General features: G+C 45.5%; 1 protein-coding gene across 1 annotated transcript in view; it reads right to left on the bottom strand.

Annotated features, from left to right (window-relative positions):
• The window catches only part of Pax5 (paired box 5), a 175973-nt gene that overhangs the window by 141802 nt on the left and 7010 nt on the right, over window positions 1-27161 (bottom strand). The window contains exons 3-5 of the mRNA XM_021251991.2: window positions 22578-22775; window positions 14371-14435; window positions 10675-10803 (exon numbers count right to left, since the gene is read on the bottom strand). Coding sequence (XP_021107650.1) covers window positions 10675-10803; window positions 14371-14435; window positions 22578-22775 — 392 coding nt within the window. The remainder of the gene's footprint in view (window positions 1-10674; window positions 10804-14370; window positions 14436-22577; window positions 22776-27161) is intronic.

Below are 27161 nucleotides of genomic sequence, written 5' to 3'. Positions count from 1 at the left end.
GTGCAGTCTTCCCCTCCCCAAGTGAATGCCAACAGAGAAGTGACTTGGGCAAACAGTCAGTCCGCTTGGACATGCTGCCTCCTGCCCAGGTCCAAGCATAATGAACTCATTAATGGCCTATTACCCCTCTTGTCCCTAACCCTGGCCAACAACTAAGCTGTCTTGGGTCAATGGTGCCACCTGGTGGCTGGCACTGGGAAGTGTCTGACCCCTGGTTGCTTTTAATCATCCTCCACCCTCAAGGTCCCTCCTCTTTCTCTCTGCCCCTTTGCTCATAGCTCAGTTTCACTACAAGCAATCTTTCTCACACACTCCATCTCCTTTATTCTTTTGTTGTTCTTCTCAATTTACCTTAAGACATTTATTGTTCTCCCTCTCCCCATTTTATTCCACCCATGGAGTAAAATGACTAAGGACTAATGCAAATGATAACTTATACCAATGAAAACTGGAAATTAGACATATGCACACACACACACACACACACACACACACACCTCACACGTGCACACATGCCTTACACACACACAAGTGTAGGAGTCACCAACCACCCACATTCCAGGAATACCCAGAAGTCCCTATGGAATCAGAACAAAATCACCGTCTGTATTTCCCAGTTGCCTTTCAGACCTTCTTTTCCTCAAATGCCAGACATCAAGATAACTACCAAGTCTACTTCCTTATATCATTTTATTTAATTTCCCACCAATATCATTGCTGTGTTTTTTCCTCCCAAAAATATGCCCCGCGTGGGATCTGCAGGCTAGTGCAGAGCTGAGCTGGGTGAGGAGAGGGGCTTGGGTTGCAAAGCACCCCCTCTGGGGGAGCACTGGGTAGCTGGTGTGGCCATGGAAGAGAGCGTGCTGGAGAAAGATTAGCCCTCAAACTCTCTGGACATTCTGTTGGAGCCTCCGCGGCTATGCCTTCCTATGGGAGCTCAAGCCTGAGACAAGAGCAAGAAATCACACAGCCCACTTTGCCAGGGAAGGATTTCCAAAGCCCAGCATGCCTTTCTACCCCCTCCTCAGCTCAAAGACCTGCCAAGGCTCCCACTGCCTTCAGCAGCCAAAAACAGGAAAAACTGATAGTACATTTCTTTTAACCAAAACCACTCACTACTCTCTCTCTCTGGCTGTATGAGTGATGAGAAAGCAAGTTCACAGCGTGCAGCAGCCTGGAGCAGAAATTCTTTATCGGATTTTAGCCAAAAGGCCAAGAAGTGATAGAAATTCTTAAAGTATGGACCAGGGACCATTAGGGAATCTCTGGGATCCTTTCGGGGGCCTGTGAGATCAAACTATCTTCATAATAATGCCATGATGTTATTTGCCTTCACTGTCATTGCTTCACAAGTATACAGTGGAGTTATCCAGTCTGCAGGGTGTGTGGTGTTGCAACAAAGTGAACACAGGAAAAGCTGTGGGAACCCAGCTGCCTTCTGTAAGTCAGACATCAAAGAGATTTGCACAACTGTAAATCTGTGCCATTCCAACTAAATTTTTGGTTTGCAAATACAGTTATTTCAAAAATATTATTTATGCTATCTCTGTTACCACTATTTTAGCAAGTTAATATTTCAAAGTTTTATCCATCTTAAGTTACCTACACCAACTACAACTCCTTGGGATCCCCAGTAATTTTTAAGAGTTTGAAGGAGATAGAAAGTTTGAGACCTGCTGGTGCCGTCCAGAATAACAGTGCCCAGCCCTGTGGGGAAAGGAGGTGTGGTGGGGGAGGGGGCTGGGTAAAGCAGGTGTGTAAACAGGCAGCGGGTGGGGGGCTCAGTGGCCTTGGCTCTCATGTGGGCTCTCACTCACTGAATCAAAGTGAAACTCGGGGACCCAGGAGCTGGGAGGAACCGAAACACAGCCCCCACCCATGGGACAGGCCCCAAGGCACCAGGGAAAGGCCCATGGAGACCCTCAATTGACCACCTGGCCTCTTCCTCCAGGAGGCCTCTGGCAATTGTCTGCCTTGGTCTCAGCTGAGGGGCCCAAAGCTGCAAAGGCAAACAAGAGAGAGGAGCCTGCCAAACTGGGAGCCAGAAGCCCAGGTGTTTAGCATCTCTGCCATTAACCACCCCTGACTGCTTTTGGATGAAGCCCGTGCCCTCTGCTCTCGGACTGCCCTCTCTGGAGGGTATGAAGCAAATGACCTCAACCCTGCTGTACTAGGCTGCCGCAGGGTATGGCTCCCTAACCCTACCCTAAGTAGCTGCCTCCCTACCCACCCATTCTCCTGACCCCCCCCCCACACACACACAAATGCACACATGCATACATGCACAAATGTATCACATGCACACCAGGCCAATTCCAGGACCTGCGTCCCATAGTCTTCAGTTACCACAAATAGGATGGAACCCAGCTCATTTCTTTAGGTCTGTGCTAGGATTCCAGAAGCTCAATGACCTTCAGGCAGAGAGAACAACACAAATGTTGTGAGCAAGTGCAGTGGGTGCAGTCTGACAGCTGCAGGCTCAGAACCCAGAGGGAGGCTGCTACCAAGTGTTACGAGATCAACTCCCCACCATGACCACCAAAATTCCACGAAGCCCCCAATTTTGAAATGTTGCTAACAAATTCAAATCATTGTAAATCCAGAGCAAGCCAAAGTAAAACATGACAACCAGGCTTGGCCATTATGACCTGGCTCTGAGTGGTGCCTTCCCAGCAAGGATCTTGGTCCTGGCCCCTGCCTAGACAGCAAGAGAATTCAGAGAAGGGGCCCCTTCAAAATAGAACATTCAAGGACTAGCTCACACAGGGCTGAAAGGAGAAGCCCCAGCAGAGGCCAGGATAAATGGTGGAAACCTCCTTCCTGCCCCCAAAAGCCACAGTGCAGAAGAGATGCCTCCCGTTGTGTGCAGCCTGCTGTTCTCCAGTGCTCCACACTGGCCCTTGGTGTAGCCACAGGCTTGGCCAGGTGCAAGGAACCGATGGCTCAATTCTGACCATCCCTACAGGGGAGTGGGCTAATGCTGGACAACCAAGCCAGGCCAACAGACCAGACTTAAGGACAGCATTTGGGGCAGAGGCCTCTGCCTGGGTAATGGCACAGAGACAGAAAATCTCAGCAAACACACAGGGACTGCAGACACAGACAGGATGAGAAAGAGGGTCAGGAGGCCACACTGGGAAAGTTAGGACTCATGATCAAGAGCCCTTCAGGACCAGGGGGTCAGTCCCTCAGGATGAAAGACTGATGGGGAGGGTTGAGATGGCTTTCAACAGTGGGAATGGCAGATGGACTGTGAAAATGAGCAAAAGGAGGAAAGAGGGAAGCTGAGATTTGTCACATTCAAAGGCAGAGGAAACCAAGGTTTTCTGAGGAGCCAGCTTTATCCTGCAGGTTTTCTGGGTTTTATTGTCTGGCCCCCAAAGACCTCTCTTTTTCCCAAGCCTGTTTTCCCATCAGAAAAATGACTGGAAGGGGATATCCTGAAAGCTCTGCCACATCTGAGATGGTGACCCATGGAGAGCCTCAGATGCCCAGCCCACTCCCAGGCCCTAGCACTCTGCCTCCTCGCCTCCACCACGGAGGCCTCCACTACCATGTTCACCCAGCGCTTCTGTTATAGGAAACTGAGGGTTGGCCCTTTTATTCCTCGGAGAAGGGGGATGGAAGACTCAGAATCCTGAAGACAAAGGAAGACAAGGAAAGTGAGTGGACCTTGATTTAGCAGCTGACACCTGGGGGCACTGTTGTTCAGCCTAGATGCCCGTGGGCTCTGGAACTTCTCAGCATTTGGTCCTTTCGTGCCCATGGTATAGACCAGAGGTGGCAAATGTATGGTACGTGTGCCACAGTGGCCTGTTTGTTATCACTGAAAGCTCTAAAAGGTTTGCCATCACTGGTATAGACTGATGTAAAATAAATTTCTATTCAGTGTGGGGCCAATTAGCCAATTTCAGCTGCCAAACATAATTGTGGCCCAGAGCCTGCTGGCCTACCAAGCTCAAGCTCCCAGTGGCCATTTAGTAAGCACTTAGTATAACCAGTCCCTAGGATTAAGTCCTCTACAGGGGCCACTTGATCCTCATGATAATCTACAATGTCACCTACTTTTCAGGCAACCAAATGGAGATTCAGAAAGATCATGGAACATGCCAGAGATTTTGCCACTAGAAGTCCTTAAAACATTTCATCTTTGGCCCCTGAGTCTGGCCTTGCCTCCACGCTGTTAAAACCTTTCCAGAGACCTGCAGGATCTTGGTGGTGCCACAGGCTTACCTATACCTTCTGACTCAGGAATCCCCAGCCTTGCCCCATACTCATCCCTTTCGGAAATCTGAATACCGTTCCCCTGCTTTCTGCACCATCCTTCTGCCCTGAGCCCAGGAGTCTGTATGTCCAGGAAAGGAAAAGCATCCTAGGAGATAAAGACCAGGTCCCGCCCACAATCTCGGGAGAGCCTGAAACCCGGTTCCTCTGCCTCATGAGGGCTCCCATGGAAGCCTGCTAGGTGGGGCTGTAAGGCCAAAAGACAGGAGGAGAAGAGCATTAGTAAAACAGAGAGACAAAACAAAAGCCATGCAAAAAGAGAGGAGAGTGGGAGAGAGAGAGAGAGAGAGAGAGAGGGAGAGAAAGAGAGAGAGAATCATCAGATCCAGACCAGGAGACAGAAGCAGACACAGAGGAAGGCAGGTTCAATAAACAAGACACCAACAGAACCAAACACAGAATGAGATGCACCCCCAACAAAGGACATGGGGAGAGACACAACAACAAAGGACACAGGCACCCCTAGAAAGAGGGGTGGACAGCCTCCAGCTAAATGCCCCAAAGCTCTCCATGGGGTCACACTGGACTTGGCATCTTTTGAAAAGACTCCTCTGGGTCCTGACTGCCCCTCCTGTGCCCTCCTGAGGCAAGGGGCAGTCCAGGGCCCAGGATGCCGGAAATTCCACTGGCAATGTGCTCCTACTGCCCCCAAAGCTTCTGGCCCCCACAGTCCACACCAGTGCTGGACTGGCTGGCTTTCTAAGCCGCTGAAAGGGATTCTCACTCCACTGACCTCGGTGTGTTCAGGCCCTTTCAAGCTCCGGGTGGAGGAGGGGAGGGGAGGGGAGGCTGAAGCAACCTGAATGGGGGCCCTTGAGACAGAGACAAGCGGAAGGAGGCCTTACCAGAGATCAAAGGCCCAGGAAGAAACAGGGTCTGGGGCTGCCCTTTCACCCATGGCCGCTATTCACAGCCCTGCCTGCTCTGCCAAGTCCAGCCCGACACTAGTTCTTCTGGGCCTTCCGGAGAGGGAGGTGCTGCCTCAGGCTCCAAGCCCCCAGCCCGGCAGGACTCCCGGACTCCCCGAGGCCTGTGCCGTGCCGCAGCTTCCTCCACACAAGCTCTCAGCTCAGACCAACCCAGAGTGAGCCTCCCCTCTCCCCTGTGCTGAAGCCCGGCCTCACTCTCAGAGACACTCCACAAGCCTCCTGAGCATCTCTGTGCGCTGGGCCTGGGCTGGGCTGGGGACAGAAATGCCTGAGTGGGGCCCCTGCCCAGCTATGCCCACATGATTGGCAGACTTGAAGCCAGGCACCAGGAGGGAAAAACAGTGGGAAGAACCACCAGACACAGAACAGTTCTCAGAAGCACCCACTACCCACACTGTCACAGGCCTCAGAAGTCTTGGTGCCCAAACCAGAATGCCTTCTTTGACTCTCTGCCCCTCGTTCATTCAGCCTCTGCTCACACCTCTGGTAATGGAGTACTCACTATCATTCCAAGATAATCCTTCTATCTGTGGCCCAGCCTGGCTTGTTGTTGTTCAGAAGCTGTACCTTACTCTTAGCTTCCCTCAGACAGACCCAGCTCTGCCTTCAGGCCACAGGGACCGAACTTCTTGCTTCAGCCACTGAATAGTTCATCTGAGATTTAGTCAAAGGGGCCACATCCCCGAGTCTGGTTTTAGAGGCATCCTGGAAAGAAACCTAGTATATTTCTAGTCTGAACGGGCCCTTGTCAATCTGCTAGGCTGACAGTGTTCTAGCTTCTTTGTGCTACAGAAATCTTCAATGGGACTTTCTATAGACTAGGAGCTCTTCATTCATTCACTAATTGTGAACACTCTAAAAGCATGTGAGGAATCCATTCCACCAAGGAGCATTTACTGGGCACCTACTTTGTACTCAGTATTGTCTAATACATTAGAGTGTTGTGGCTACTGAGCATTCGAAATGTAGCTTAGTGCAGCTGAGGAACTAAAACTTTCACTTCATTTCAAAGTAAGTAATTTAAGTTTAAAAACAGAAGCCATGGAAAATATTTTTCCACTAAACACAACTTTATTGTTTTGGTGGGACTGACTACATTTAACTTCAACTGTCAAGTGTTTAGCATTCAAATTCAGGTGTATTATAAGTGTAATACACATCATATTTCAAAGACTTAGTATCAGAAAAGGGAAAATCATGTCATCACATTTTTTATATTAGTTACATTTGATCGCTTCTCAGCCTTTTGGCTAGGATCAAGTATATTGATTACATGTTGAAATGATAATATTTTGGAGTATATTGAACTAAATAAAATGTGTCCTTAGAACTAATTCCACTTTTTTTTTCTTCTTTTAATATGATTCCTAGAAAATTTACTTTATATATGTGGCTTGTTTCTATTGGATATTTCTGAGCTAATCACTTTTATGTCTACCCTAATATACAAATCACTCAATGCACCATGTGTTTCTTTTCTTTTTTTTTTTACATTTCATTTTTCTTTCTCTCAGTACTCAGAATCTACCCTGGAACACTGCATCATTGAGCTACTCCCTGGCCCTTTTTTATTTTCAGACATGGTCTCACTAAGTTGCCCAGGTTGGCCTCAAACTTCTGACCCTCCTGCCTCAGCCTCCCAAGAGACGGGGATTAAAGGCCTATGACACCATTCCTGGCCACAGCACATGTCTCTTGAGTCTCCTAAATCATCAAAGCCATCTCCCCACCGTTTTCAGACTAAAAGTCGGTTAAGGTCAATGCTGGACCACCCTGGCCTTACTTGCCACCTCTCTTCCTTTCTGAGCCCTTCATGCTGATCCCTCCTGTGTGCCCACTCTCTCCTGCCTTTGACTGGAATCCTATCACTTCTCTCTACCAAGTCCTCCAGCAGCACCTTCTATGAGGAGCCAGCCCAGATTCTTTGGATCAAAAGTGGCCCATCCTCACCTTGTTCTCTCCTGCTGCTCTCTCACCTCACTACCCATCAGAGGGACTTTGGATTTGCAATTTTGACCACCAGCCCATCCGCTCTAGTTGAACCCTGTCACTGCCCACCCCTGTGCTGAGGTCTGGGTGGGAGAAAGGTCCCAGGAAATGCCCAAGTCAGAGACGACTGCAACCGGGGAGACGAGTCGGTGGCTCTGCCTTATAAAGCCTCAGTCATCCTGTCACCTCATCAGAGAAATGGGGTGAGACACTCAGCTGTCTTTCTCTTTTCCTCCTGACCTTCTAACACCTCTCTTATTCCATCACTCATCCCTCAAGCTGCTGCGGGCTCCTGAGAAAAATTGTACCATCCTGGAAGCCAGCACCCCACAAATCCATGATCTGCAGCTTCACTGGACCAGCTGCTGGTATAACCAGCCATTTTGGTGTCCTCTCAGTGGCTGGTTCTTACTTCTCCTGCTCTCCTTAAAGTAGTATCTTCTCCCAGTAGTATCCAACCTAATCACTGTGCCCTCCTGCTGAAACTCTGCCCCACCCCACAGTGCTCCACCTCCAAAGGGCCAGGAGGTGCTGAGGGGCAACAAGCAGCCAGCCATACAGGGGACAGAGGCTTCAAGGGGCCTCCATTCCTCCCGACTCCCCAGTCCATACCAGGTGTGTAGCTTTGCCAGTGTCCCAGAACTCTCTGGGGTCTCAGTTACCTCCCCTAAAAGAAACAAAAGTGGCAATCTTTGCCATTTCATCTACCCATGGAGCCAGCTCAGGGACCCAAGGAGATACCAGGGAGGATGGGAAGGACAGGAGGGACCCAACACAGTGCTTCCCAGACCCTTCCCTGATGTGAGCCAGGGCATTTCTGCCTGCCTTTCTGCTTAACCATGAACACTCTCAGGGAGGTGGGCAGGAGTGAGGGCGAGGCACTGGCTGCTGCTTGGTGCCCCTCTCTTCTCCATCCTGTGAGCTTGAAGACCATCAAGGCATCTCCATTAGGCAACAGGCCACAGGCTGGACTACCTCCGTGTCTTCCTGGGGATTAGAATTCTACCAGAAATTTCAGAACCAGAAAGACTGCAAAATTTATCCAATTCCACATCTGATTCTAGATACTCTTTTACAGCAGCCTAGCCAAATGCCATTTAGCCTGCTGACCTAGTCCTAGAGATGGGGCACTCTACCTCCCAGTGTATCCTGTTATTCCTAGACCACTTTCTTTTTTTTCTTTTTTTTTTTTTTTTTTGGTACTGGGGATGGAAGTCCAGTCCTTGCACTTGCGAGGTAGGCAGCTGAACCACTGAGCTAAATCTCCAGCCCTAGACCACTTTCATATGTAGATTCTTTCTTACACTGAGCTGAAATCTCTGCAACTGCCATACACTGGCCTGTGAGGCCACACAACAAAGTCTCATTCCTCCCTTCCATGTCAGTCCTCCAAATATTTGAAGGCAATAATCTAGTCTGCTTATTCTGCTCCTCTTTGTGCCAAAACAGTCTTGAGGTATTCCCTAGGTGCTGCATCTAGATCCCTCTCCATTCAGGTTATGCTCACCTGAACAAAAACCCAATTTGTCACTGCCCCTTTTAAAGATCAACACCCCAAATGGGCCACAGTCCCCAGGGAAATATGTGACCAGCAGAAAGTAGCCAAGAGTAACACCAACCATGCTGTGATGACTCTACATATTTAAAAGCAGCTTGAAATCAGGGCATGGTATTGCACCCATGTAATCCCAGCACTTGGGAGGCTGAGGCAGGAGGATCACCTCGAGTTTAAGGCCAACCTGGGCTACATAGTGAGTTCAAGGGCAACCTGGACTACATAGCAAGACCCTGTCTCAAAAATAAAAATAACACCCCTCCAAAACATAAAATGAAAGCAGTTTGAGAGGCCAAATAATAAGCACTGATCAGAGACTAAGACTATATTGTATTCCACAAACACCATAAGCAATCCCCCAAATCAAGACCTGCCTGTGGCCCAACATAACATTGTCTTTTTTTCCCTCCTCAGTACCAGGGATTGAACCCAGGGGCACTCCTCTACCACTGAGCTATATCCCCAGCCCTTTTTATTTTTTATTTTGAGATGGGGTTTCTCGCTAAGTTGCCTAGGCTGGGCTGGAACTTGTAAGCCTCCCGCCTCAGCCTCCCAAATGGTTGGAATTAAAGGTATGCATCACCATGCAGAGCAAATCTAGATTTTTTTGTTCTTCTTTCTCCCTCAACTTCAAGTGAGCCTCATACAAACCATCCCTCTGCCGTGATCAAACACAGCTAGGCCCCTGCTTGGCACATCTGCTGCAAGGCCAGGTGATGGAAGGAGAAAGGATGATATCATCAACCTCATAAACCAACAGAAATGGCAGGCCCACTGCCTCCCACAGCAGCCTGGCCCAGCAACCCACTGAGCTAAAGACTTCTGACATCTGCTCGGGATTGTCAGGAGCAGGGGAGAGAGGTGAGGGAGGTTCACAAGCCATGAATCATCACCACATGCCCCCACAGCTGCACACCAGCCAAAGGCCCAGCTTCTGCACTGCCTGGAACACGAAGACTGCAGGGCAATCCACCATGGGGCTGACTCAGTTTTCTAGTTACAGATCTTAAGTACTTAGGCATGTGCTCCCGAGAACATACCTCCCTTACATGAAGCTGAGAAAGGGAATTGTGCCAAGGAACAGAATAATTGAATCAAGATTTCTGTCATGCTGCTCCCAGGCCCTAGACCACAGCCTTTTTCTTTTCTTTCCTCTTCTTTTTCCTTTCCTGACTAAGGTTTTACAGACTCCCAGGGGGTCACTTCTCCTCTCAAACCGACTAATGTCAGCCACACTGGCAGCCCATCCAGAGGAAGGAGACCTGGGTTAAGGTGGCCCTGTGTCTAACACAGAGATAGCAGGCTCCAGAGGCCCAGGGAGGGCCTGGCACACCGAGGTGCTGACAAAAAACAACTAGGAAGATTGTCATCTTTAATCCCCCGGAGGCCCCTGCACTCATTCCTTCCAGGCCTAAAGAAAAAAATGAGATGTTTATTGCTCTCTTCTATCCTCCACCTTCACTACAGCTGAAGGCTTTCTCCTGAGAAGTATGCCACCACCCCTAACATGTGCCCCTCTCACTGCGGGACAGGTTGGTGGCGGCTTTGTCCACCCCCTTCTCTCTTCTCCACCGTCCCCCACACAGCAGACACTGGCGTCATACTCACACCCTCTGCACACAGGGATTTCAGGTGTGCTATCTGGACACACAGGGTCTTCTTAAAGGCCACAAAGCTCAGGCCACAAGGGCTCTTCCAGGCCTCTTTCTCCACCCAAGGAGTGAAGACAAGAGAAGCAAGCAACCCACCCTCCCAGTTAGGTGCCTGTCTGCCCCACCTTGTCCCCCGGACTTGGACTTGGTCCTCTGCAGATAAAAGGGTGTTAAGTGGGCACCTTTGCTTCCTCTCTCACTGAGCACCCCAACGGATTCCATCCCATCGGGTCCATCCCTGTCGGCCACAAAGGCTGCCTCTTACCTTCGTCCCTCTTGCGCTTGTTGGTGTCAGCACTGGGGGAAGTGATGCCCAGGATGCCACTGATGGAGTATGAAGAGCCAGCTGAGTCCGTGCTCACTGACGACACCTGCGTCACGGAGCCCGTGGACACTGCACAGAGGGAGAGGGGCCGTCAGAGCCAGCAAGGGGCTGAAGGGTGGAGGGCACCGGGGCAATCTGTCACAAAAGTGTGTGCCACATTCTGGGCTGAGAGCAACTATGGCAGGAGTGAGAGCACCAGCCTGAAGATCCTTGGCATGTGGCAGCCACTGCACAGGCCTCAGCCACTTACCCAGGTTCTGTGCTGCAGGGAAGATGACAGGAAAATGGGCACCAAGGAAGACAGACCATTCAGAAGGAAGCTCAGGGACGGAGTAGAAAGGGCACGTACTCAAATCCAGCCAGCAGGAAGCAGGGAATGGAGAAGTGAAAGAGGTGCCACAAAGACATGGAGACCTGCACTTGACATATGTTCAGTCCTGCCTACAGGCCCATCCATGCACACAGACAAATACCTGCACACGCTCTCTCAGGCAGCCAAACAGCAGGCTGCCCATCTTTATAGTTCCTTCTTGTCTTTTCTCTTTCCAACTTACTTGGATTTTTTATTTTTTGTTAATTTTAATATGATACCTTATGTTTTCTGAGAACTTATTCTGTGCCAGGCATTGAGACATTATCTTATTTAATTCTGAGAAGACTCTTGCAAGCTAGGTGATATTATTACCCCATTGGAAAGGTAAGGGACTCACCCAATGTCACACAGCTAATAAGAGATAGAGTGGGCCTGTAATCCCAGCTACTTGGGAGACTGAGGCAGAAGGGTCCCAAGTTGGAAATTAGCCTGGCCAATTTGGGTGAGAACTTGTCTCAAAAATTTTAAAAAAAACAGGCAGAGTACTGATTGCAACCTGGAGACAAAGTCTTACCTCCTAAAACTAATCTGCTCCCTACTAATTCATAAGGAAGCACAATAATAGCTTTGTCTCTACAACATTCTTCATTTGATGATTGAACAGCCCAGAGGGCTATTATTTTTCACCATTTATCAAATGAGGAAACTGAGGCTCCACAAGATGAAGTGATTCAAAGTCATCCAGCTGATAAACCACAGCACCTGAACTTAGCCTCAGGTCATTAGTAACTCAAAGCCTAGATTTCCCGTCTCTACTTGGGGTGAAGTCAGTGACATTGTGCCTGAGGCCAGGTCTCTAAGTCCCCAAGGACAAGAAAGGGGGAGGGGAATTTTAGACAAGTTCTGCATTGACTCACATCCGGAGCCTAAGGGAGATCAGTCTTCATAAGGGTCCTCTCCAGCTGCAGCTGGGTCCCATTTCAGGGCTGTGGCAATTCTTTCTTGGTTTATTAAAACCTACCCACCAATCTCAGACACATCTTGGACTGTAACTGGCTGGAAGCAGGTGGTGTGGCCCCGGATCCTGAAGTATAGGGAATTACTAGCAGTGGTGGTGACCTCATGAGAAGCTGTTAGTTACTTTCCTTGGAGTGGGTCCAGTGCCTCGCTCCTACAGACCTAGAGGGCAAGTGCCTTTCTTCTCATATCTGAGTTTGATCTTAGATCTTTCTTAAGAGACACGAGGCAGAAATCGTTAACTTCTCTTTTCCTTCACAAAAAAAGCTTCTCAAAATAGATTTATGTAAATCTCACCACCTTTTCGGTATTCACATGAAAAGAACAGAGGAAGAGGATCACTTGGTACTTCAGACAGCAACAGCCCCCACCCAGCCCAGCCCGCTGCATCACTGGCGGGAGGTGAGAACACTTGGTTAGGTATTTTGTGACTGCACTGGGCTCAAAAGACCCAGCTTCCACTTCTGGCTCCACCTCTTCCTAGTAACAGTATCTTAAACTAGTTGTTTCATCTCCCTAAGCCTCATTTTCCTCACTGCTCAATAAGTTCATCAACTATAAGGGGCTATATACATGTCTATATGGTTTTAGTAAAAATTTCTGAGAGCTTGGCATGATGGTGCACACATATAATCCCAGCTCTCTGGATGGCTGAGGAAGGAGATCTGCACGTTCGAGTTCAGCCTGGTCAACTTAGTGACTTACTGAGACTCTGGCTAAATAAACAAATAAATAAAAAGGGCTGAGGATGTAACTCAGTGCAAAGACCCTGGGTTAAATCCCTAGTATTGGGGGAAAACAATTCTGGGCCAAAAAAACCTGTTTTGCTGACCTACAATAGAATTAGTCCCTTAAACCTATTCAAAGAATAGTATCAATTAGTGCTAGTCTGAGTTTCATTACTACCTGGCCTGAAACAGTTAAAGCCACAAATGAAATCTCAGCCACAAATACCAACCCCTCAGGAAGTCTCACTCAGCCCTTTCACCCCAGCTCAACATAGCTGGGGGTTCCCTCCTTTCTGCTTCTCAGCACCCAAACTTTCTTCTTGGGCTTCATCTCAGTGTTTTGCAAATTTCTCTTCATTATGTTTACCCACGGACTGATGAAGACAGGATTTTGTCCAGCCTCATTTTTAGCACTGGTCTCCAATGCCACCATCTGTCTGCACAATGTGGGTTAGCAAATATTTTCTGAAGGCATTGTTTAATGAAGAATCATCTCATGGCAGCAAGGAATTCTCTCTTACCTTTTCCAAGGAAACAAGCTTGGAGGATCAGAGATCTGAGAGTACCCGGTTTGTGCTCTCCATTCACCAATGAGAAAACTGAGGCTCAGAGAGGTGAAGGGACTTTCACAATCCACTAGGTGAATTAAGGACAGAATGGAACGATAAGCCAGCCCTCTGCCAGTTCCCCCACCACCATGGGAAATCCACCTTTTTAGTTAAAGAAAGAGTGACACTGATGAAGGTATGCACACTCTGAAGTGTGATTATGCAGATTCACCAGAAGTGTGAGAGGCTTGCTAAAAGGCTGCCTATTTTCTTGCAGTAGAATAACCTCCCCCTCAGCTGGCTAGCCAGAGGTGTTTCCTTTGTCCCAAATGGAGAACCAATGTGCCTTAAATAGACACAGGTCATTTTCAATTCATCTTTGACGAGGAGGCAAGGAAAATATCTGTACTCTTGAGTAGTAGGAGAAGGGCTTAGGGTTCATTATTGGGCAGACTTACATTTCATAGTAAGTCATGGTCACTCAGACTTCAGCTGTGAGGGTCGGAAACCCCACTGGCAGCCCTTGACAGTTCAGAGAGTACATGAGATCAAAGCAAGAGAAAGAGAGAAAGAAAGTTTGGAAAGTTTTGCCTCATCTTCACTCAAGACTGCAAGTGCACAAAGAATTGTAGAAGGTCTGGTTGATAGAAGAAAAAAACACATTCAAAACTACTTACTGACTAATGATGCAGAAAATGTTATGAATAAGTATCCCTTTCTTGATTTATTACTTTAATTATCTGACATTCTATAGACCCCCATTAGTGGATTTTTTTTTTGGCTTAGATTTCAATTTTCTGTCTCATGGTGAAAGCTATTTATCATAATAATCAGTAAAATTCAAAACCTTTTAGCAGTATTTATAAAATTCATTTACCAGGTTCAGCCCTTGGAGAATGACAAAGAAGGCGCATTAGTACGTGTGCCGAAGTGTTTTATGCAGAATTATCTGTCCATATGAATGATTAAAGTTCTTTAGAATATTTGGAGCCCATTAGATTTTCAAATTTTTTTTAAAAGTTCTTCTTACCTATGCTGTGACTGGAAGCTGGGACTGGCTGGTTGGGGGGCTGCTGTACTTTTGTCCTGATGATCCTGTGGGTGGTTGGGAAAAAACAAACAGCTATTTACCATCAGGAAGGAGGAGAGACCAGAACTAGCCAAGTTCAGACCACTATAAATGCCATACCCAAGTTGGGGCAGGGACTGAGGTGGAGGAGATTAGGAACCCTGGCCTGTCTTTCCAGAACCCTGCTCCACTTCTAATATGAGTTTGATGGTGACCTTGAGCAAGTTTATCCCATCATGAGTTTCAATACAATGACAGAAGAGTTAGAACAAACCATTCTTTGTTTATTTTACTTTTTCTTTTTTCTTTTTTTTTTTTTTTGGTACCAGGGATTGAACTTGGGTCCTTGTGCTTGCTAGGCAGGCAGCGGAACCACTGAGCTAAATCCCAGGCCCCTCTTTGTTTATTTTAAATAATTAAATCCTTTTCAAAGAAAAAAATAAAATCTTATGGAAAAGTAAACAAATCTTATGGAAAAGCCCAATATACCAACAAGATAATAACCATAACTCCCTTCACTTTGCCACCTGGTAGCCTGGATGTTCTGCAGAAACTTGGGCTCTAGGGAGTCTAGATTATAAACATCCATCTGGGACAATGCACGGGACCCCCAGGAGAACACAGGACCAATGCTTCTTTGAGTACAGAACAAAGCCACCCCAAAATTCTCTTTGGGATCTACAAGGAAACTCCTTGCCTGGAATTTGGAAGGAGGGTATGTTGTAATACATTGCTCAGCCTCATTGAAAAAGTTCTATTCCAGCCTCAAACTATTACCTTTTAAAAGGACATTTAGTAGAGTTTTGCCTCATTCTTATGCATATTTAGAAATACCCATTTTGGGGCCAGGGATTTAGCTCAGTGGTTCTGCTGCCTGCCTTTCAAGCACAAGGTCCTGAGTTTGATCCCTGATATCAAAAAAAAAAAAGAAAAAAGAAATACCCATTTTCTCTTAACAAAACCAAAATTAAACCACATATGGTTTTGTATCCTACTATTTTCATGCACACCCTTCCTCCCCCCAGTACTGGGGATTGAACCCAGGATCTTCACACTGAGCTATATCCCCCGTCTTTTTTATTTTGAGACAGTCTCCCTAAATTGTTAAGTTCCCCAGGCAGGGGTCGAATATGTACTCTTCCTGCCTCAGCTTTCCAGAGTGCTGGGGTCACAGGTATGTACTACCATTCCCAGCTTCACACACATTTGATGAGAAGTTTTTTTCCCATGCCAGACCATTATACAGTAACTGGAAGTTCATTTCAAGGCTGCACTGTATCTCCAGCTTGTGCAAATGAAGAAGGACAGAAATAACAGATGCCAGCTGGACATAGCATTGCTTGCCTGTATTCCCAGCACTCTGTGAGGTTGAGGCAGGATGATGGCAAGTTTGAGCCAGCATGGGAAATTTATTATTATTTTCTTTTTTTGGTTTTTTGAGACAGGGTCTCACTTTGTAGTTCAAACTGAGCTTGAACTCATTTTGTAACCCAGGTTGCCCTTTAACACACTATGCAACCTGGGCTGGCCTCAAACTCACAATGATCCTCCTGCCTCAGCTCCATGCAGCCTCAGAAATTTAGCAACTTATCGAGACTTTGTCTCAAAATAAAAAACAAAACAAAACAAAACAATGGCTAGAGATATAGCTCAGTGGGAAGACCTGGGTTCAATCCTTAGTCCAAAAAATATAATTGCAGGTGCCTCCCCTTAAGCTCACTATGCAGTAGGATCTGCCCTCCCTGACCTTACAATTTGGCACTGGTCACCCAGAGAACTGAGTATCCTCAGTTAATGGCCTATAATGGACTTTTCTGTTCACCCTACAGCCCAAACAGAGGCCCTCTGTACCCCTGGCTACTTGAGTGCAGCAAGAGTGTTTTGCCCTTTTCTGATGAGTCAGCTCAAGTATTGCCTTAAATACATTCAGAGTATGTGTGTGTTTTTGTTTTCTCCAATACTCAAACTATTCATTTTAACTAAGCAAACAAAGCATGCACTGGACAAAGACATGGCAGCAAGGCAGTCTTTTTCACCACCTCAGATTAAGTTGGTGTCTGATCTAACTTATTGTGTATGTCATCTTCTCTGCAGATATAGAGATATAGCCAGATAGGTGAATATACGGCTATGTCAGACATCAATATATCTTATCTACATATTAAATATGAGGTGAGATATATCATAATTACTTTCCACTGAAGTAAGCGTAAAGCCCTAACTTTTTGTTAAATTTGTACATAAACAAAAGTAAGAAAATTATATTTTCTTTTAAAATATTTATAAACCACCAGTAAAGCTTATCAATTGTTATAAATCATTGACAAACAGCTACATCATGTGATTAAGTGCATAGGCTCCAAAACCAAACTACTAGAATTTGAATTCCAGCCTTGCAATTTACTAGCTACATAACCTTGTGTAAATTACTTCTCTATGCCTCAATTTCTTCATCTGCAAAATAAGACTAAGAATCATGCTACCTCATAAGATTTTTTTTTTTTTTTTTGGTACCGGGGATCGAACTCCTCATAGGGTTTTTATTAGGATTGAAATAAGTAACTACTTAGGCCAGGTATGGTGGTGCATGCCTATAATCCCAGCACAGGGAGGCTGAAGCAGAAAGAGTTATCACAAGTTCAAGGCCAACCTGGGCTACATAGTGAATTCAGGGCCAGCTTAAACTACACAGCAAGACCCTGTTCAAAAAAAAAAGACCCTGTTTCAACCTCCACCCTCCAAAAAGAAAAAGAAATAATTAACTACTTAGAAGTATGTAGTAAATGCTCAATAAGCTTTAAATATTGTTATTCTCATCTATTTCTTTATAAAGACTAATGCCAGTTTCAACCTTAAAACTTTCATACTTTCCATATTTTCTTTAAAAAACATAAGGGTCCCCTTTGGGAGCTAGGAAGGGAAAAGTGGCCACCCTCATCCCCTATTTTAGGGCTACAATGGTACTTTATGAGGGATCCTAGAATTATAGGGGACCCTATAACCTGCCCACAGGAGTGAGAGATTTTACCCATTTGCTTGCAGTGGCAACCACCAGGTAAAAACAAAAAGCATTATCATACACTGAGAAGAGACGATAATGAGAAGAATAAGGTTTATTGAATTATAGAAATTCCCAATCTGTCCCAATAAGAACACACTCTGGGCTTTTCTAGCCCAAAGATATTTGGAACTGATTGACAGTCAACATTAAAAGGTATTTCCTGGGGCTGGGAATGTAGCTCAGTGGTAGAGGGCTTGCCTAGCAATGCACAAAGCCCTTGGTTTGATCACCAGCACTGCAAAGAAAAGAAAAAAGAGGTTCATTCTTATGTTACAAAGCATAAACATGATTTTGGATGGTGTATGAACATCCTCTGGTACAACAGAGAAGAACTTTAGCCATCAACCTTTCCTAGAAAGCCCGGGGACACACAGCAAATCAACTAAGATGCCCAGCTCCCATGCCTGAGCACTTTGAGCAACATTTAAAAGAGGTGGTCCCTCTGCTAAATACTTCCTAGCTGAAGCATAAAACCAATTTTGATTCAAAATCCATTTACCATTTGAGGGTTAAAACTCCAAGGAACTTCACATATTACAGACACTTATGAATCCCACTTCAACACCACTCTCCTTCCTCTGAAAAGCTAGAGGTCTTCTCATCATCCTCTCCGACTGCCCCCTCACAAAAATTGCATGGGAAGAGAAAATCATGGAGCCTTAAAAAAGGAGGTGACAATGCTGAAGAAACATATACTCCTCTGGCCCTGATGAAACTGCCATCAGTGTGGAAAGAAGCATGGAGCATCAACTGCACTGAGAATATGAAACCCTGGGGTCTAGCTGGGCCAGGCTAGGAGAGGGCCCAGGTGGCACCCAGGCTGCAACTGATGTGGAGAAGAAGGAGCAAGTAAGCAATCTCAGAAGACTTGCTCCCAAAGTTAGGATTAAAAGAAGAATTAACAAACTGTTGCCCCTGGGCTACCTTCAGCCCGTGCCGGGTCTATTTTATTCCAATTAATCGCTAATATGTATGAGTTGTGAGCTTTTCCACAAATACCTGATTTCTAGCTTCTCTTGAAAAGTCAGAACACCCAACAATGCTGGCTCCATGTTTTCACGTGACAGCGACCAGGTGGCGCTAAACACCACTGCCCCTCTTTACTAGGAATACCATTTGTTGTCCCCACTACTTGGCCCCTGATTTAGAGCCATGGGACTCAAACGGAAGAGGGAAGACACTGTTCCTATCGTTTTGGTCAGTTCTGGGACAGCCACCTCCAACTGACACTCAAGGTGGATTCTAAGAAGCTCTCATGTAGGTTGTACAGCACCCCAGCACATATTGGTTCTTCAGAAGCCAAATAAGGTGGTTTGTGTCCCAAGAAATTTCCCACAAGCCTAGCAGAACACACTCAGTGGCGCTTAAATCCCTGTCAATCATGGTTTCCTGGGTCAGTCCCAGAAGACAGCAGAGGGGCACACACTTCTATGGATGGACAGTGGAGAGGACCCAACGGCCACCAGAAGAGCTACAAATGCAGCCATCACACCTTCCCAACCTGCTTGAAACGTGAAACAGTGGGAAATGGCCTCCAAAGGAGGCAGAGGCTAGGGGAGAGCTGTGGACCCTCCTGCAGAATGACATTTGTGAGGGAGGGATTTAGAAGCTGCATGCATTTGAACACAATGGGAGTTTTGCTTTCCTGTGGAAGATAACATGGATGGCACTATGGCTCACATTTTCTGTGGGTGACATGCAACAGAATAAGATTTGTCCACATTTAGTGGGCTCTTGCTGAAGGGTGCAGTGAGAAGCCAGAGTGCTTCCGGACAGGAGCCCCCAGAGAGGAGCACTGGAATGGGCTAAAGATCCAAGGGACAAGGAGACAAGCAGGAAAACATGTCAGCTACAAGGCTCTGAAGGGGAGGTGGAATGACTATTTTACTCTTCTTTGCCTCTCTTCTCATAGAACCTTTGCTCTGTTGCCGACCAAGTCACTTAGGACAGTGATGGACTCAGACCAGCTCTCTTTTTACCATCCACTCTACTCCTATCTCCTTCTCAAGGTAATCTTCCCTTCCCACTCCCCATCTGGCCCTCAGTTTCTATATGAGGTGTGACTGAAATATATGGTGAATATTTAAAATGATTGCTACAATTAAAGGCACATTGCCACTAATCCCCCTAAAAACACTTCCTCTCTCTCTGAACATACTTATCGTTCTTGCCACTTTCTTAAGCAGTTCTGGAAGTCCTCTTTCCAGAGTGTCTTTACAAGGTGTGATAAAAAATGTAGTGAATGGTGCTGCTGAGTACCATGCAGCAGAAAGGCAGGTTTGTAAAAATACCGTCTCTTATCCTCATCCACCTTTTTCCCTGGATCTGGCACTGTGCAAATTCTAGCTCTTCTCCAAAGTCAATATGACCATGAAAGGTAAACATTTTGAATCAGTTTGAGATATCTAGGCAGCCAGAACAGCACAGTTAAAGGTCCAGGCACAAAGCATCAGCTGATCAATGATGTCCTTGTACCACTCATTCAAGTGCCCCCTGCACAGCCTCAACACATCTATAATCACTGCTCTCTTTGCTCCATGTGTTTCTTTCAGACAGATTACTTTTTCATTTAAATAAATGTATTTTATATGGCAATTGCAGTTTCCCCTCCTATAAGTGAGTGAGAAAAAGTTTGCAAAGTTCATAAACTCACTAGTTTGGTGTGCTGCTTACATTTTTCTAAAATACATGAAAATAAATTCATCACAAGTCAATTGTTATCCTTGCATTACAGAGGGCCCTGTAAATGGATTATACTTGAAATTATTTTCCACCACTTAAAAATACAGAGATTTAGCTGTGACACACATCTATAATCCCAGGACTCTGGGAGGCTGAGGCAGGAGGAACACAGGTTCAAGTCCAGCCTGGACAATTTAGTGACCTAGTGAGAATTTGTCTCAAAATAAAAAATGTTTAGAAAGGGCTGAAAGCATAGTTGAGTGCAAAGACCCTGAGTTCAATCCCCAGAAACAAACAAACACAGAGATTGCGCATATGCAAACACACACACACACACACACACACACACACACACACACGCACATAAATACATATACATGGGTCCTAGTTTCAGGCTTCTCTTGAAGAATAACAACAAAATTGGCAAACACTGGGCCCACATTCCTGCCAGCATTGAGTTGGAGCTAAGAAGCAGATGTTCCTTAACAGAGTTTGTGTTGTCTAAGTTGCCACAGACCCTACCACTCTCTAAGTCTTATGCCTGGTCAGCTTCCTTCATTACATTGTCTGTCTGGCCCCACATAAGGCTCTAGAGTTTGTGATCCTCATGGTGTGCCTAAAGTTATCTTGTGAACCACCTAATTATATGTATACTGTACACTGGTAAAGCAATGGGTCCCCAAAACCTGACCAGTATTTGGACCAAGATTCCTCTGCAGAGCAGAACTGCTCCAACATTGCTTTAATTATATGTGTCACCACATTCATGCTTTGGGAGGCTCCAAAAAGTCATGTTGCTTTTTGGGTTATAGAAATCCTTAGATGAGACAGATGTAGTAGACTCACAAAACAAATTGGAGCACTTCATAATCCAGAAAAAGAACAAATATTATTCCCCCATCTCCACCCCAAAACCATATAATCATTCCTACATCCTCAGCAAGTTTATCCAGGCTGTGCAGACTTCTAAGTGCACAGCCGAATTCCAGTCAAGATGAGGAGCCTCTCTAGGACGCAGACTGAGAAGCTGTGTGCTCAGTTCCCCTCTATCTCCTCAGCATTTTCCATGATCCCAGGACCCTGGTAAAGGTTGGCCAAGAGAAAGAAAACAGGGCAAGTGTCTACAAACCATCAACACATCTCCTCACACAGTGATTCTGTACATTGGAGTCATCACAGAAGGGGTGATGTCAGGACTAGAAGAAACCTCAGGACACTCCAGCCTGACCACCTCTTTCTGCCCCACTATGTCCAGACAGGTTCTTCACTGATCACGGTAGGCCAGTGAAAGAATGGGAACTGTTCAAGTTTCCAGTCTGCTGGCTTCTCTTTTCCTTGTGGAGTTTGAGAACAATCATTTCTGTTCATCTCACAACCTTGTTCCTGACTTCATGGGTTTAAATGAAGCTGAGACCACACCGTCTACAATAAAAAATTGCCTTCCAGGGCTGGGGATTTAGCTCAGTGGTTCTGCCACCTGTCTCGCAGGTGCAAGGTCCTGAGTTTGATCCCTGGTACAAAAAAAAAAAAATTGCCTTCCAGAAGTTCATTTTTTGTGCTGAGGGTATAGCTCAGTAGTAGAGTGCTTGCCTAGCATTCATGAAGCCCTGGGTTCAATTGCCAGCAATGCTAAGAAAATAAATAAATAAAAATAAATTTTATTTTTAAAGCTCTGAGTGCCATTTACTGTAGCTTGGATCAGCCTACAAAGGAGAGGAAGCCATTGTGGCTCCCACAAAGATGCTGTGCCTGGTACCCTGGTGTTTCTCTCTCTCCATGGATGAGATTTGGGGGAGTTTAGGAGAGGGAGTCCCCTCGTTCCATAGCATCTTAGCATCTGGACCTCATTCTTGGAGATAGAAGACCCACAACAGGACCACCAGGGCCCTGGGCTCTCAGAGCAAATCATCAAGGTCTTATTTCCAGTTGGTGACAGAGCAGGAACAAGGAGCCAAATCTCCTAATGTCAAGTGAGAACTGTGGTTGCCCCATTCACTGGCTCAATCTTTGCCCAAACTAGAGGCAGGATTTCCTTCCTGGGAACCACTGACATAAGCTAGTGCTAAGACGTTGAGCCTTGGCTGGCAGGGACAAGGACATTTGTGAAGGCTTACTCAAAGCAATTCACTTCCAAGTGCTCCACACAGCTGGATGGTGAAGGGAGTGATGGAAGTCACTCTGGGCTGACAATTCTCAGGCAACCAGGCTATTGGTGTGGTCCTCTCTCCCTGGGCCTACAATTTCTGCCCACTTTGGAGAAAAGAGGAGACAGGAAACAGAGACTCAGCACGCCCCATTAGTACCCCTCTTCTTCACTAACCCATAAGGACCTTTGACAAAAGGAGACACCAGATCTTCAGGGAAGATACACACAGAACATTCAGGACCCCCAATCCCCAGACCCCCACAAGCACCAGTCCCTCACCTGTTGATGGAACTGACGCTGGGCACTGTGTCATTGTCACAAACTCGCTCTGCCAGCAGGCGGTCCCTGATCTCCCAGGCAAACATGGTGGGATTTTGGCGTTTATACTCAGCAATTTTTTCCACCACTTTGGGAGTGGCAACCTTTGGTTTGGATCCTCCGATTACCCCCGGCTTGATGCTTCCTGTCTCATAATACCTAGGACCCAAGGAGAAAGGAGCTTAGCCATGAGGAACCAGCAAAATAGATGAACATTTGAAATATGGCTAGTGTGAATTGAGATGTGCTGCAAATATAAACTACAAATCAGATTTTTTAAACCTAGTATAAAAAAATGTAAAATAGCTCACTAATAATTTTTATATTTGTTATATGTTGAAATGATAATTTTATATATCATGTTAAATAAAATATGAATCAAAAGTAATTATACCTTTTTTCACTTTTCTTTGTGTGTTACTAGAAAAATTTTAAAGTTATTACATGACTCATATTTCCTACATATTGACAAAGTTAACTCACATTTAACTATCACATTACAGTTTACAAAAATTTTCAAGTTAGTTTTCCCATTTGATCCTCAACTGTGTTAATGGTCAAAAATTGTTTTGAATGAATAAATAAGTGAACAAATAAATGGCCACTTCTCTGTGACATAGAACAGAGATTCATAGCAGTTAAATGGCTTCCTCAAGGTCACCCAAGAACAAGTGGCCAAGCTAGAACTGAGGATATAACTGTTGAACTAAAATTTCCCCAAGAAAGTGACATAGGCCTTTGATTTGCCAACTGTCCTATCCCTTAGCAGAATTTCCAAGATTCTGTGAAACTGTCCTCTAAAATGCAACTTATTTTTCCATAAAGGAAAATAATAACACTGGTGTAAAATTAAAAAGAGTGTTGGATTCCAGAATTAATAGAATTAATGGAAGTCAAAACTCAAGCAATCAGAAAAACCAACCCCAAGTCTCCGAAGCCCTTCCAGGAACCTCCTCTGAGATAAATGTCTGTTTCTAAGGACATTTCCATGCTATCAGCTTTTCCTCGTTAACGCAAATAGGATGCCAGGGTTTTATAGTAAAGCTGAGACCAGGGAGAAGAGTGCCATGAAAGATCATTTCAGGGGGAAAAAATGATTCGATGCTTTTTCTAAATATAAGCAGTCACTGGATGTCTCTCTTAATATTTACAGAGAAATTTTTGGCCTCTTCTTCCAAAAGAGATTATCTATCCTACAGTTGAAATTTTTTAATCAAAAGACATTTTAGAAATAAATAAAAATGTTTTGACCTAACAAGAGTTTATAAGAGGTAAGAGTATAAGATAATTCTAGGATGGGTGGAAATGTCACCCAAGAACAATAATGGGTAACATTCATAGGTGCTGAAATTCTCAGCACCAAGTAAGTCTGTTTAGGGCCAAGTTAGTGAATATTTTAGAAGAGAAATAATTTAGGAGCAGTGAAGTAGAGGTGAAAATTCTATTTTTCATTAAGAAGAGTAAGTCATTACAAAATTTGACAATAAAACAAAACTCAACCTATCCTTCCCTCTTTCTGAAAAACTATTGAAAGCAATTTTCTAAAATTATTAGTCACAACAGATTTTTCAAAATATCCAGTTCTTCCTGCTAAAAATCTAGAAAAGATGTAAACCCAGGCACACAACAATCTCTGCAGACTCCAACTGTCCTGCCAATTTTATAATAGAAAGTCAATTCTTACTATAACACAACAACCCATTATTCAGGCACAGCACTCTACAGTTTACAGAGCTTTTCTTCAAACTATCTTGATCCTTATACCACTCCTTTCAGGCTAGCAGGGTTTCATAGAAGGTGAAATAAATGATCAAAAGTCTGTCTTATCTAGCTTTTGGAAGCTAAAGGCAGCCCCAGCTTCCAAACCTGACTCTGAATTCAGTGCTCTTCCTGCTAGAGCAATCTACTACTTTGGTAACAAACTTTTAAATTATAATAATGATGATTCCTTGCATTTGTAGAGAGCTTTACTGTTTCACAGGTATTTTCACATGCAACTTTCATTCACGCATTGAATGAATAGTCAAGAAATGCCTGTTAGGATGGGGACAGTCTCAGGGCAGGAGTTACAGACGTAGAATATTCAAAATATGATTGTCAAATGGGACTGCATCATTGGCACAGCAACCGGAGGATGGCAGGATGAAGACTTCCTCTCCAAATACATGGCTGGTGGGTGACAGCACTCAGGGTTTCCCCACTCATCCCACCTGAGCAGTGCCCACCATGGGAGGCTGTGGTCTTGCCATGAGAGTTCTCTGTCTCCCGTTTGACTTACACATGGGCCAGGCCTTTGGAAGGCAGCACAGACCCTCCCAAAACCCCAACTTGCAACTATGTCAAGTGAGGATTCAGACTCAATAACCCTCTTTTCATCTCAGCAAAACAGCCGTGCAGCCCTTTGGCTCACAGACAAAAGACATACAGCAGCCACCAACACACAGTGTCCTTTAGTGCAGAGAGCACTGGTTCCGGAGGCAAGCAGTCAGTGCTTATCAGTGGTCCTGACACTTCCTGGCTGTGTGATCTCAGCCAACTCACTTAGCCTCTCTAGGCCCCAGTTATCCCACCTACAGCATAGTGGGGAGATGTTTGCCCTGCTTGAATTGTAGGGTTGTTGTGAAGACAAAATACCAAAAAAGCTTTTGCAAAGCATAAAATAAAGAGCACAAGTTGAGGATTAAAGTCCCCATGAAAATGTTTATTTCTACTGTGTAAATTATCATCCAATTCCAAATAACCAGGCTCCAATGGGAGAAGACAACAGCCAGACTTGGGGTGGATTTAACTCAGCCTCACATGTCACCAAGCTGTGCCTCTCCAGCCCCTCTGCAGCCTTGAGCTCTGGACCGAATGCCCACATTCCTGGCAGAGTGCCCACTTTCCTGAGGGGACAGGGGTCCCTGCCTTCCTACCCCAGGGACTTTGCCTGCCTTGCCACACAGCCTCTGAAAACCACAGCCACCATACACCGCACGCTATCTACAATCTGTCATTTCATGAGCGCCCATCAAATTCTTCGGTGACAAAAAAAAAAATCTGTGGATGGAACAGCCCCAGCTCAGAAATTCCCAGTCACACGGTTTTAGGGCTGAACTTGTTTCTTAAAAGGCAGTTCTAATTAGAGTGACATTTTGTCCACTGTAGTTCTTAGTTATGAAAATAATGAGCTATGAAATTCCAATTTATTGTTGACAACTTAAACGGCCAGGCACCGGAGCGGCGCGTAACTTCCGAATGCCACTCTACCTAGTGACAAATCTATTCTGGGCCGTGGGAGGCTGCCATCTGGGCTTGGAAAGGTCCCTATGCCCCTTAGTCTCCATGGAACAGTAGAATATGAGGACTCAGGATTTGGATGCCCCCTCGGAGAAAGGCTCGATATCTCGAAGATTTCAAACAGCAAGCAAAATGTCCGCTCAGCAAAGATGTCTCAGCAAAAACAAAGGAAGGGCCTTCTTTCTCTCTCCCTCTCCCCTCAGTACAAAGAAGCTTCGAAAGAAGATATATCTGAGACTCATTCAGCTCTAGAAGTCTGATGCTGAGATAGCCTAAAATATTTTTCTCTTTTTCTCTCTTATCTTGTCTTTGCTTCTCTCTACTTCTCCTTTTAAAATCATTTTCTTTCCTCTTTGTTTCCTCTCTCTTTTCTCTACTTTCCTATCTGCTACTTTCTTCTGCTACTCTCAGCTCTCATCCTCCTGTTTAAAGCCACCATCTAACAAAGCTGATTTCCTGCAATACTCTCTGAACCCTGGCTGGGGCTCATTTGCTGGCTGAGTGCTAAACTGGAGCAAAGCCTCAGCCTCCACAGCTGAGGTGATCTGCGCTGGGAAAGAAGAGGAGAAAGAAACATGGGGATCAAGGGCCCTAAAGAAGCTGCCAGACCCTAGGTCCTGAACCTCCTTCCTTTGGCCTCAAGCAAGACTCTGCAAGGTTATTTGACACCGGTCTTCCCTCCACCTGTGAGAATTTCTTGAATTCCAGCAGATGGAAGGGAAAGAACAAGCAGAAAGTCACAATGTCATTTACATACTTCAGAATATTTATTTTTTTATTCAGGCACCTGTTCTCAAACTGTAATGCAAGCTACAGGACAATGGTTGTTTTGTGGCCCCGGGAAAGAAATAGAAAGCACTGACCAGCTAAGCCCGAGCATGCTCCTGCCTGCCAGGGCAGACCTAGAATAACTATGTTCCTGAAAACAAACCTATGGCTATGTTCTGGGGATGTGGGGAGACACAGATGGCCCAGGAGTTCTTCAGGCTTCATCCCAACCCATGAGCCGACTGATAAACCTGGGTCAGTCACTCCAGCTCACTTGGTTTGTTTCCTCATCTTAAAACATGCTTCACTGGATCACACTGAGGCTACTGAGAAAAATAAATGGTAACACTAAAAGGCTGTACATCTCTCTGGGAGAATAGTCAATGTTAATATTTTGCTTGCAGCAAATCACTGGGTTAAGTAGCAACTTTCAAATGTCAGATTTGAGAGTTAGTGTTTGTTAGGTTTTTTTCCTCCTTTCTAATTTAATGAGTATTT

The sequence above is a fragment of the Heterocephalus glaber genome, unplaced genomic scaffold, assembly GCF_053883595.1.
Source record: "Heterocephalus glaber isolate CG9 unplaced genomic scaffold, H.glaber_assembly_v1.0 deba00001481, whole genome shotgun sequence".
Lineage (NCBI taxonomy): Eukaryota > Metazoa > Chordata > Mammalia > Rodentia > Bathyergidae > Heterocephalus > Heterocephalus glaber.
This window is presented reverse-complemented; position numbering and strand designations above follow the sequence as displayed.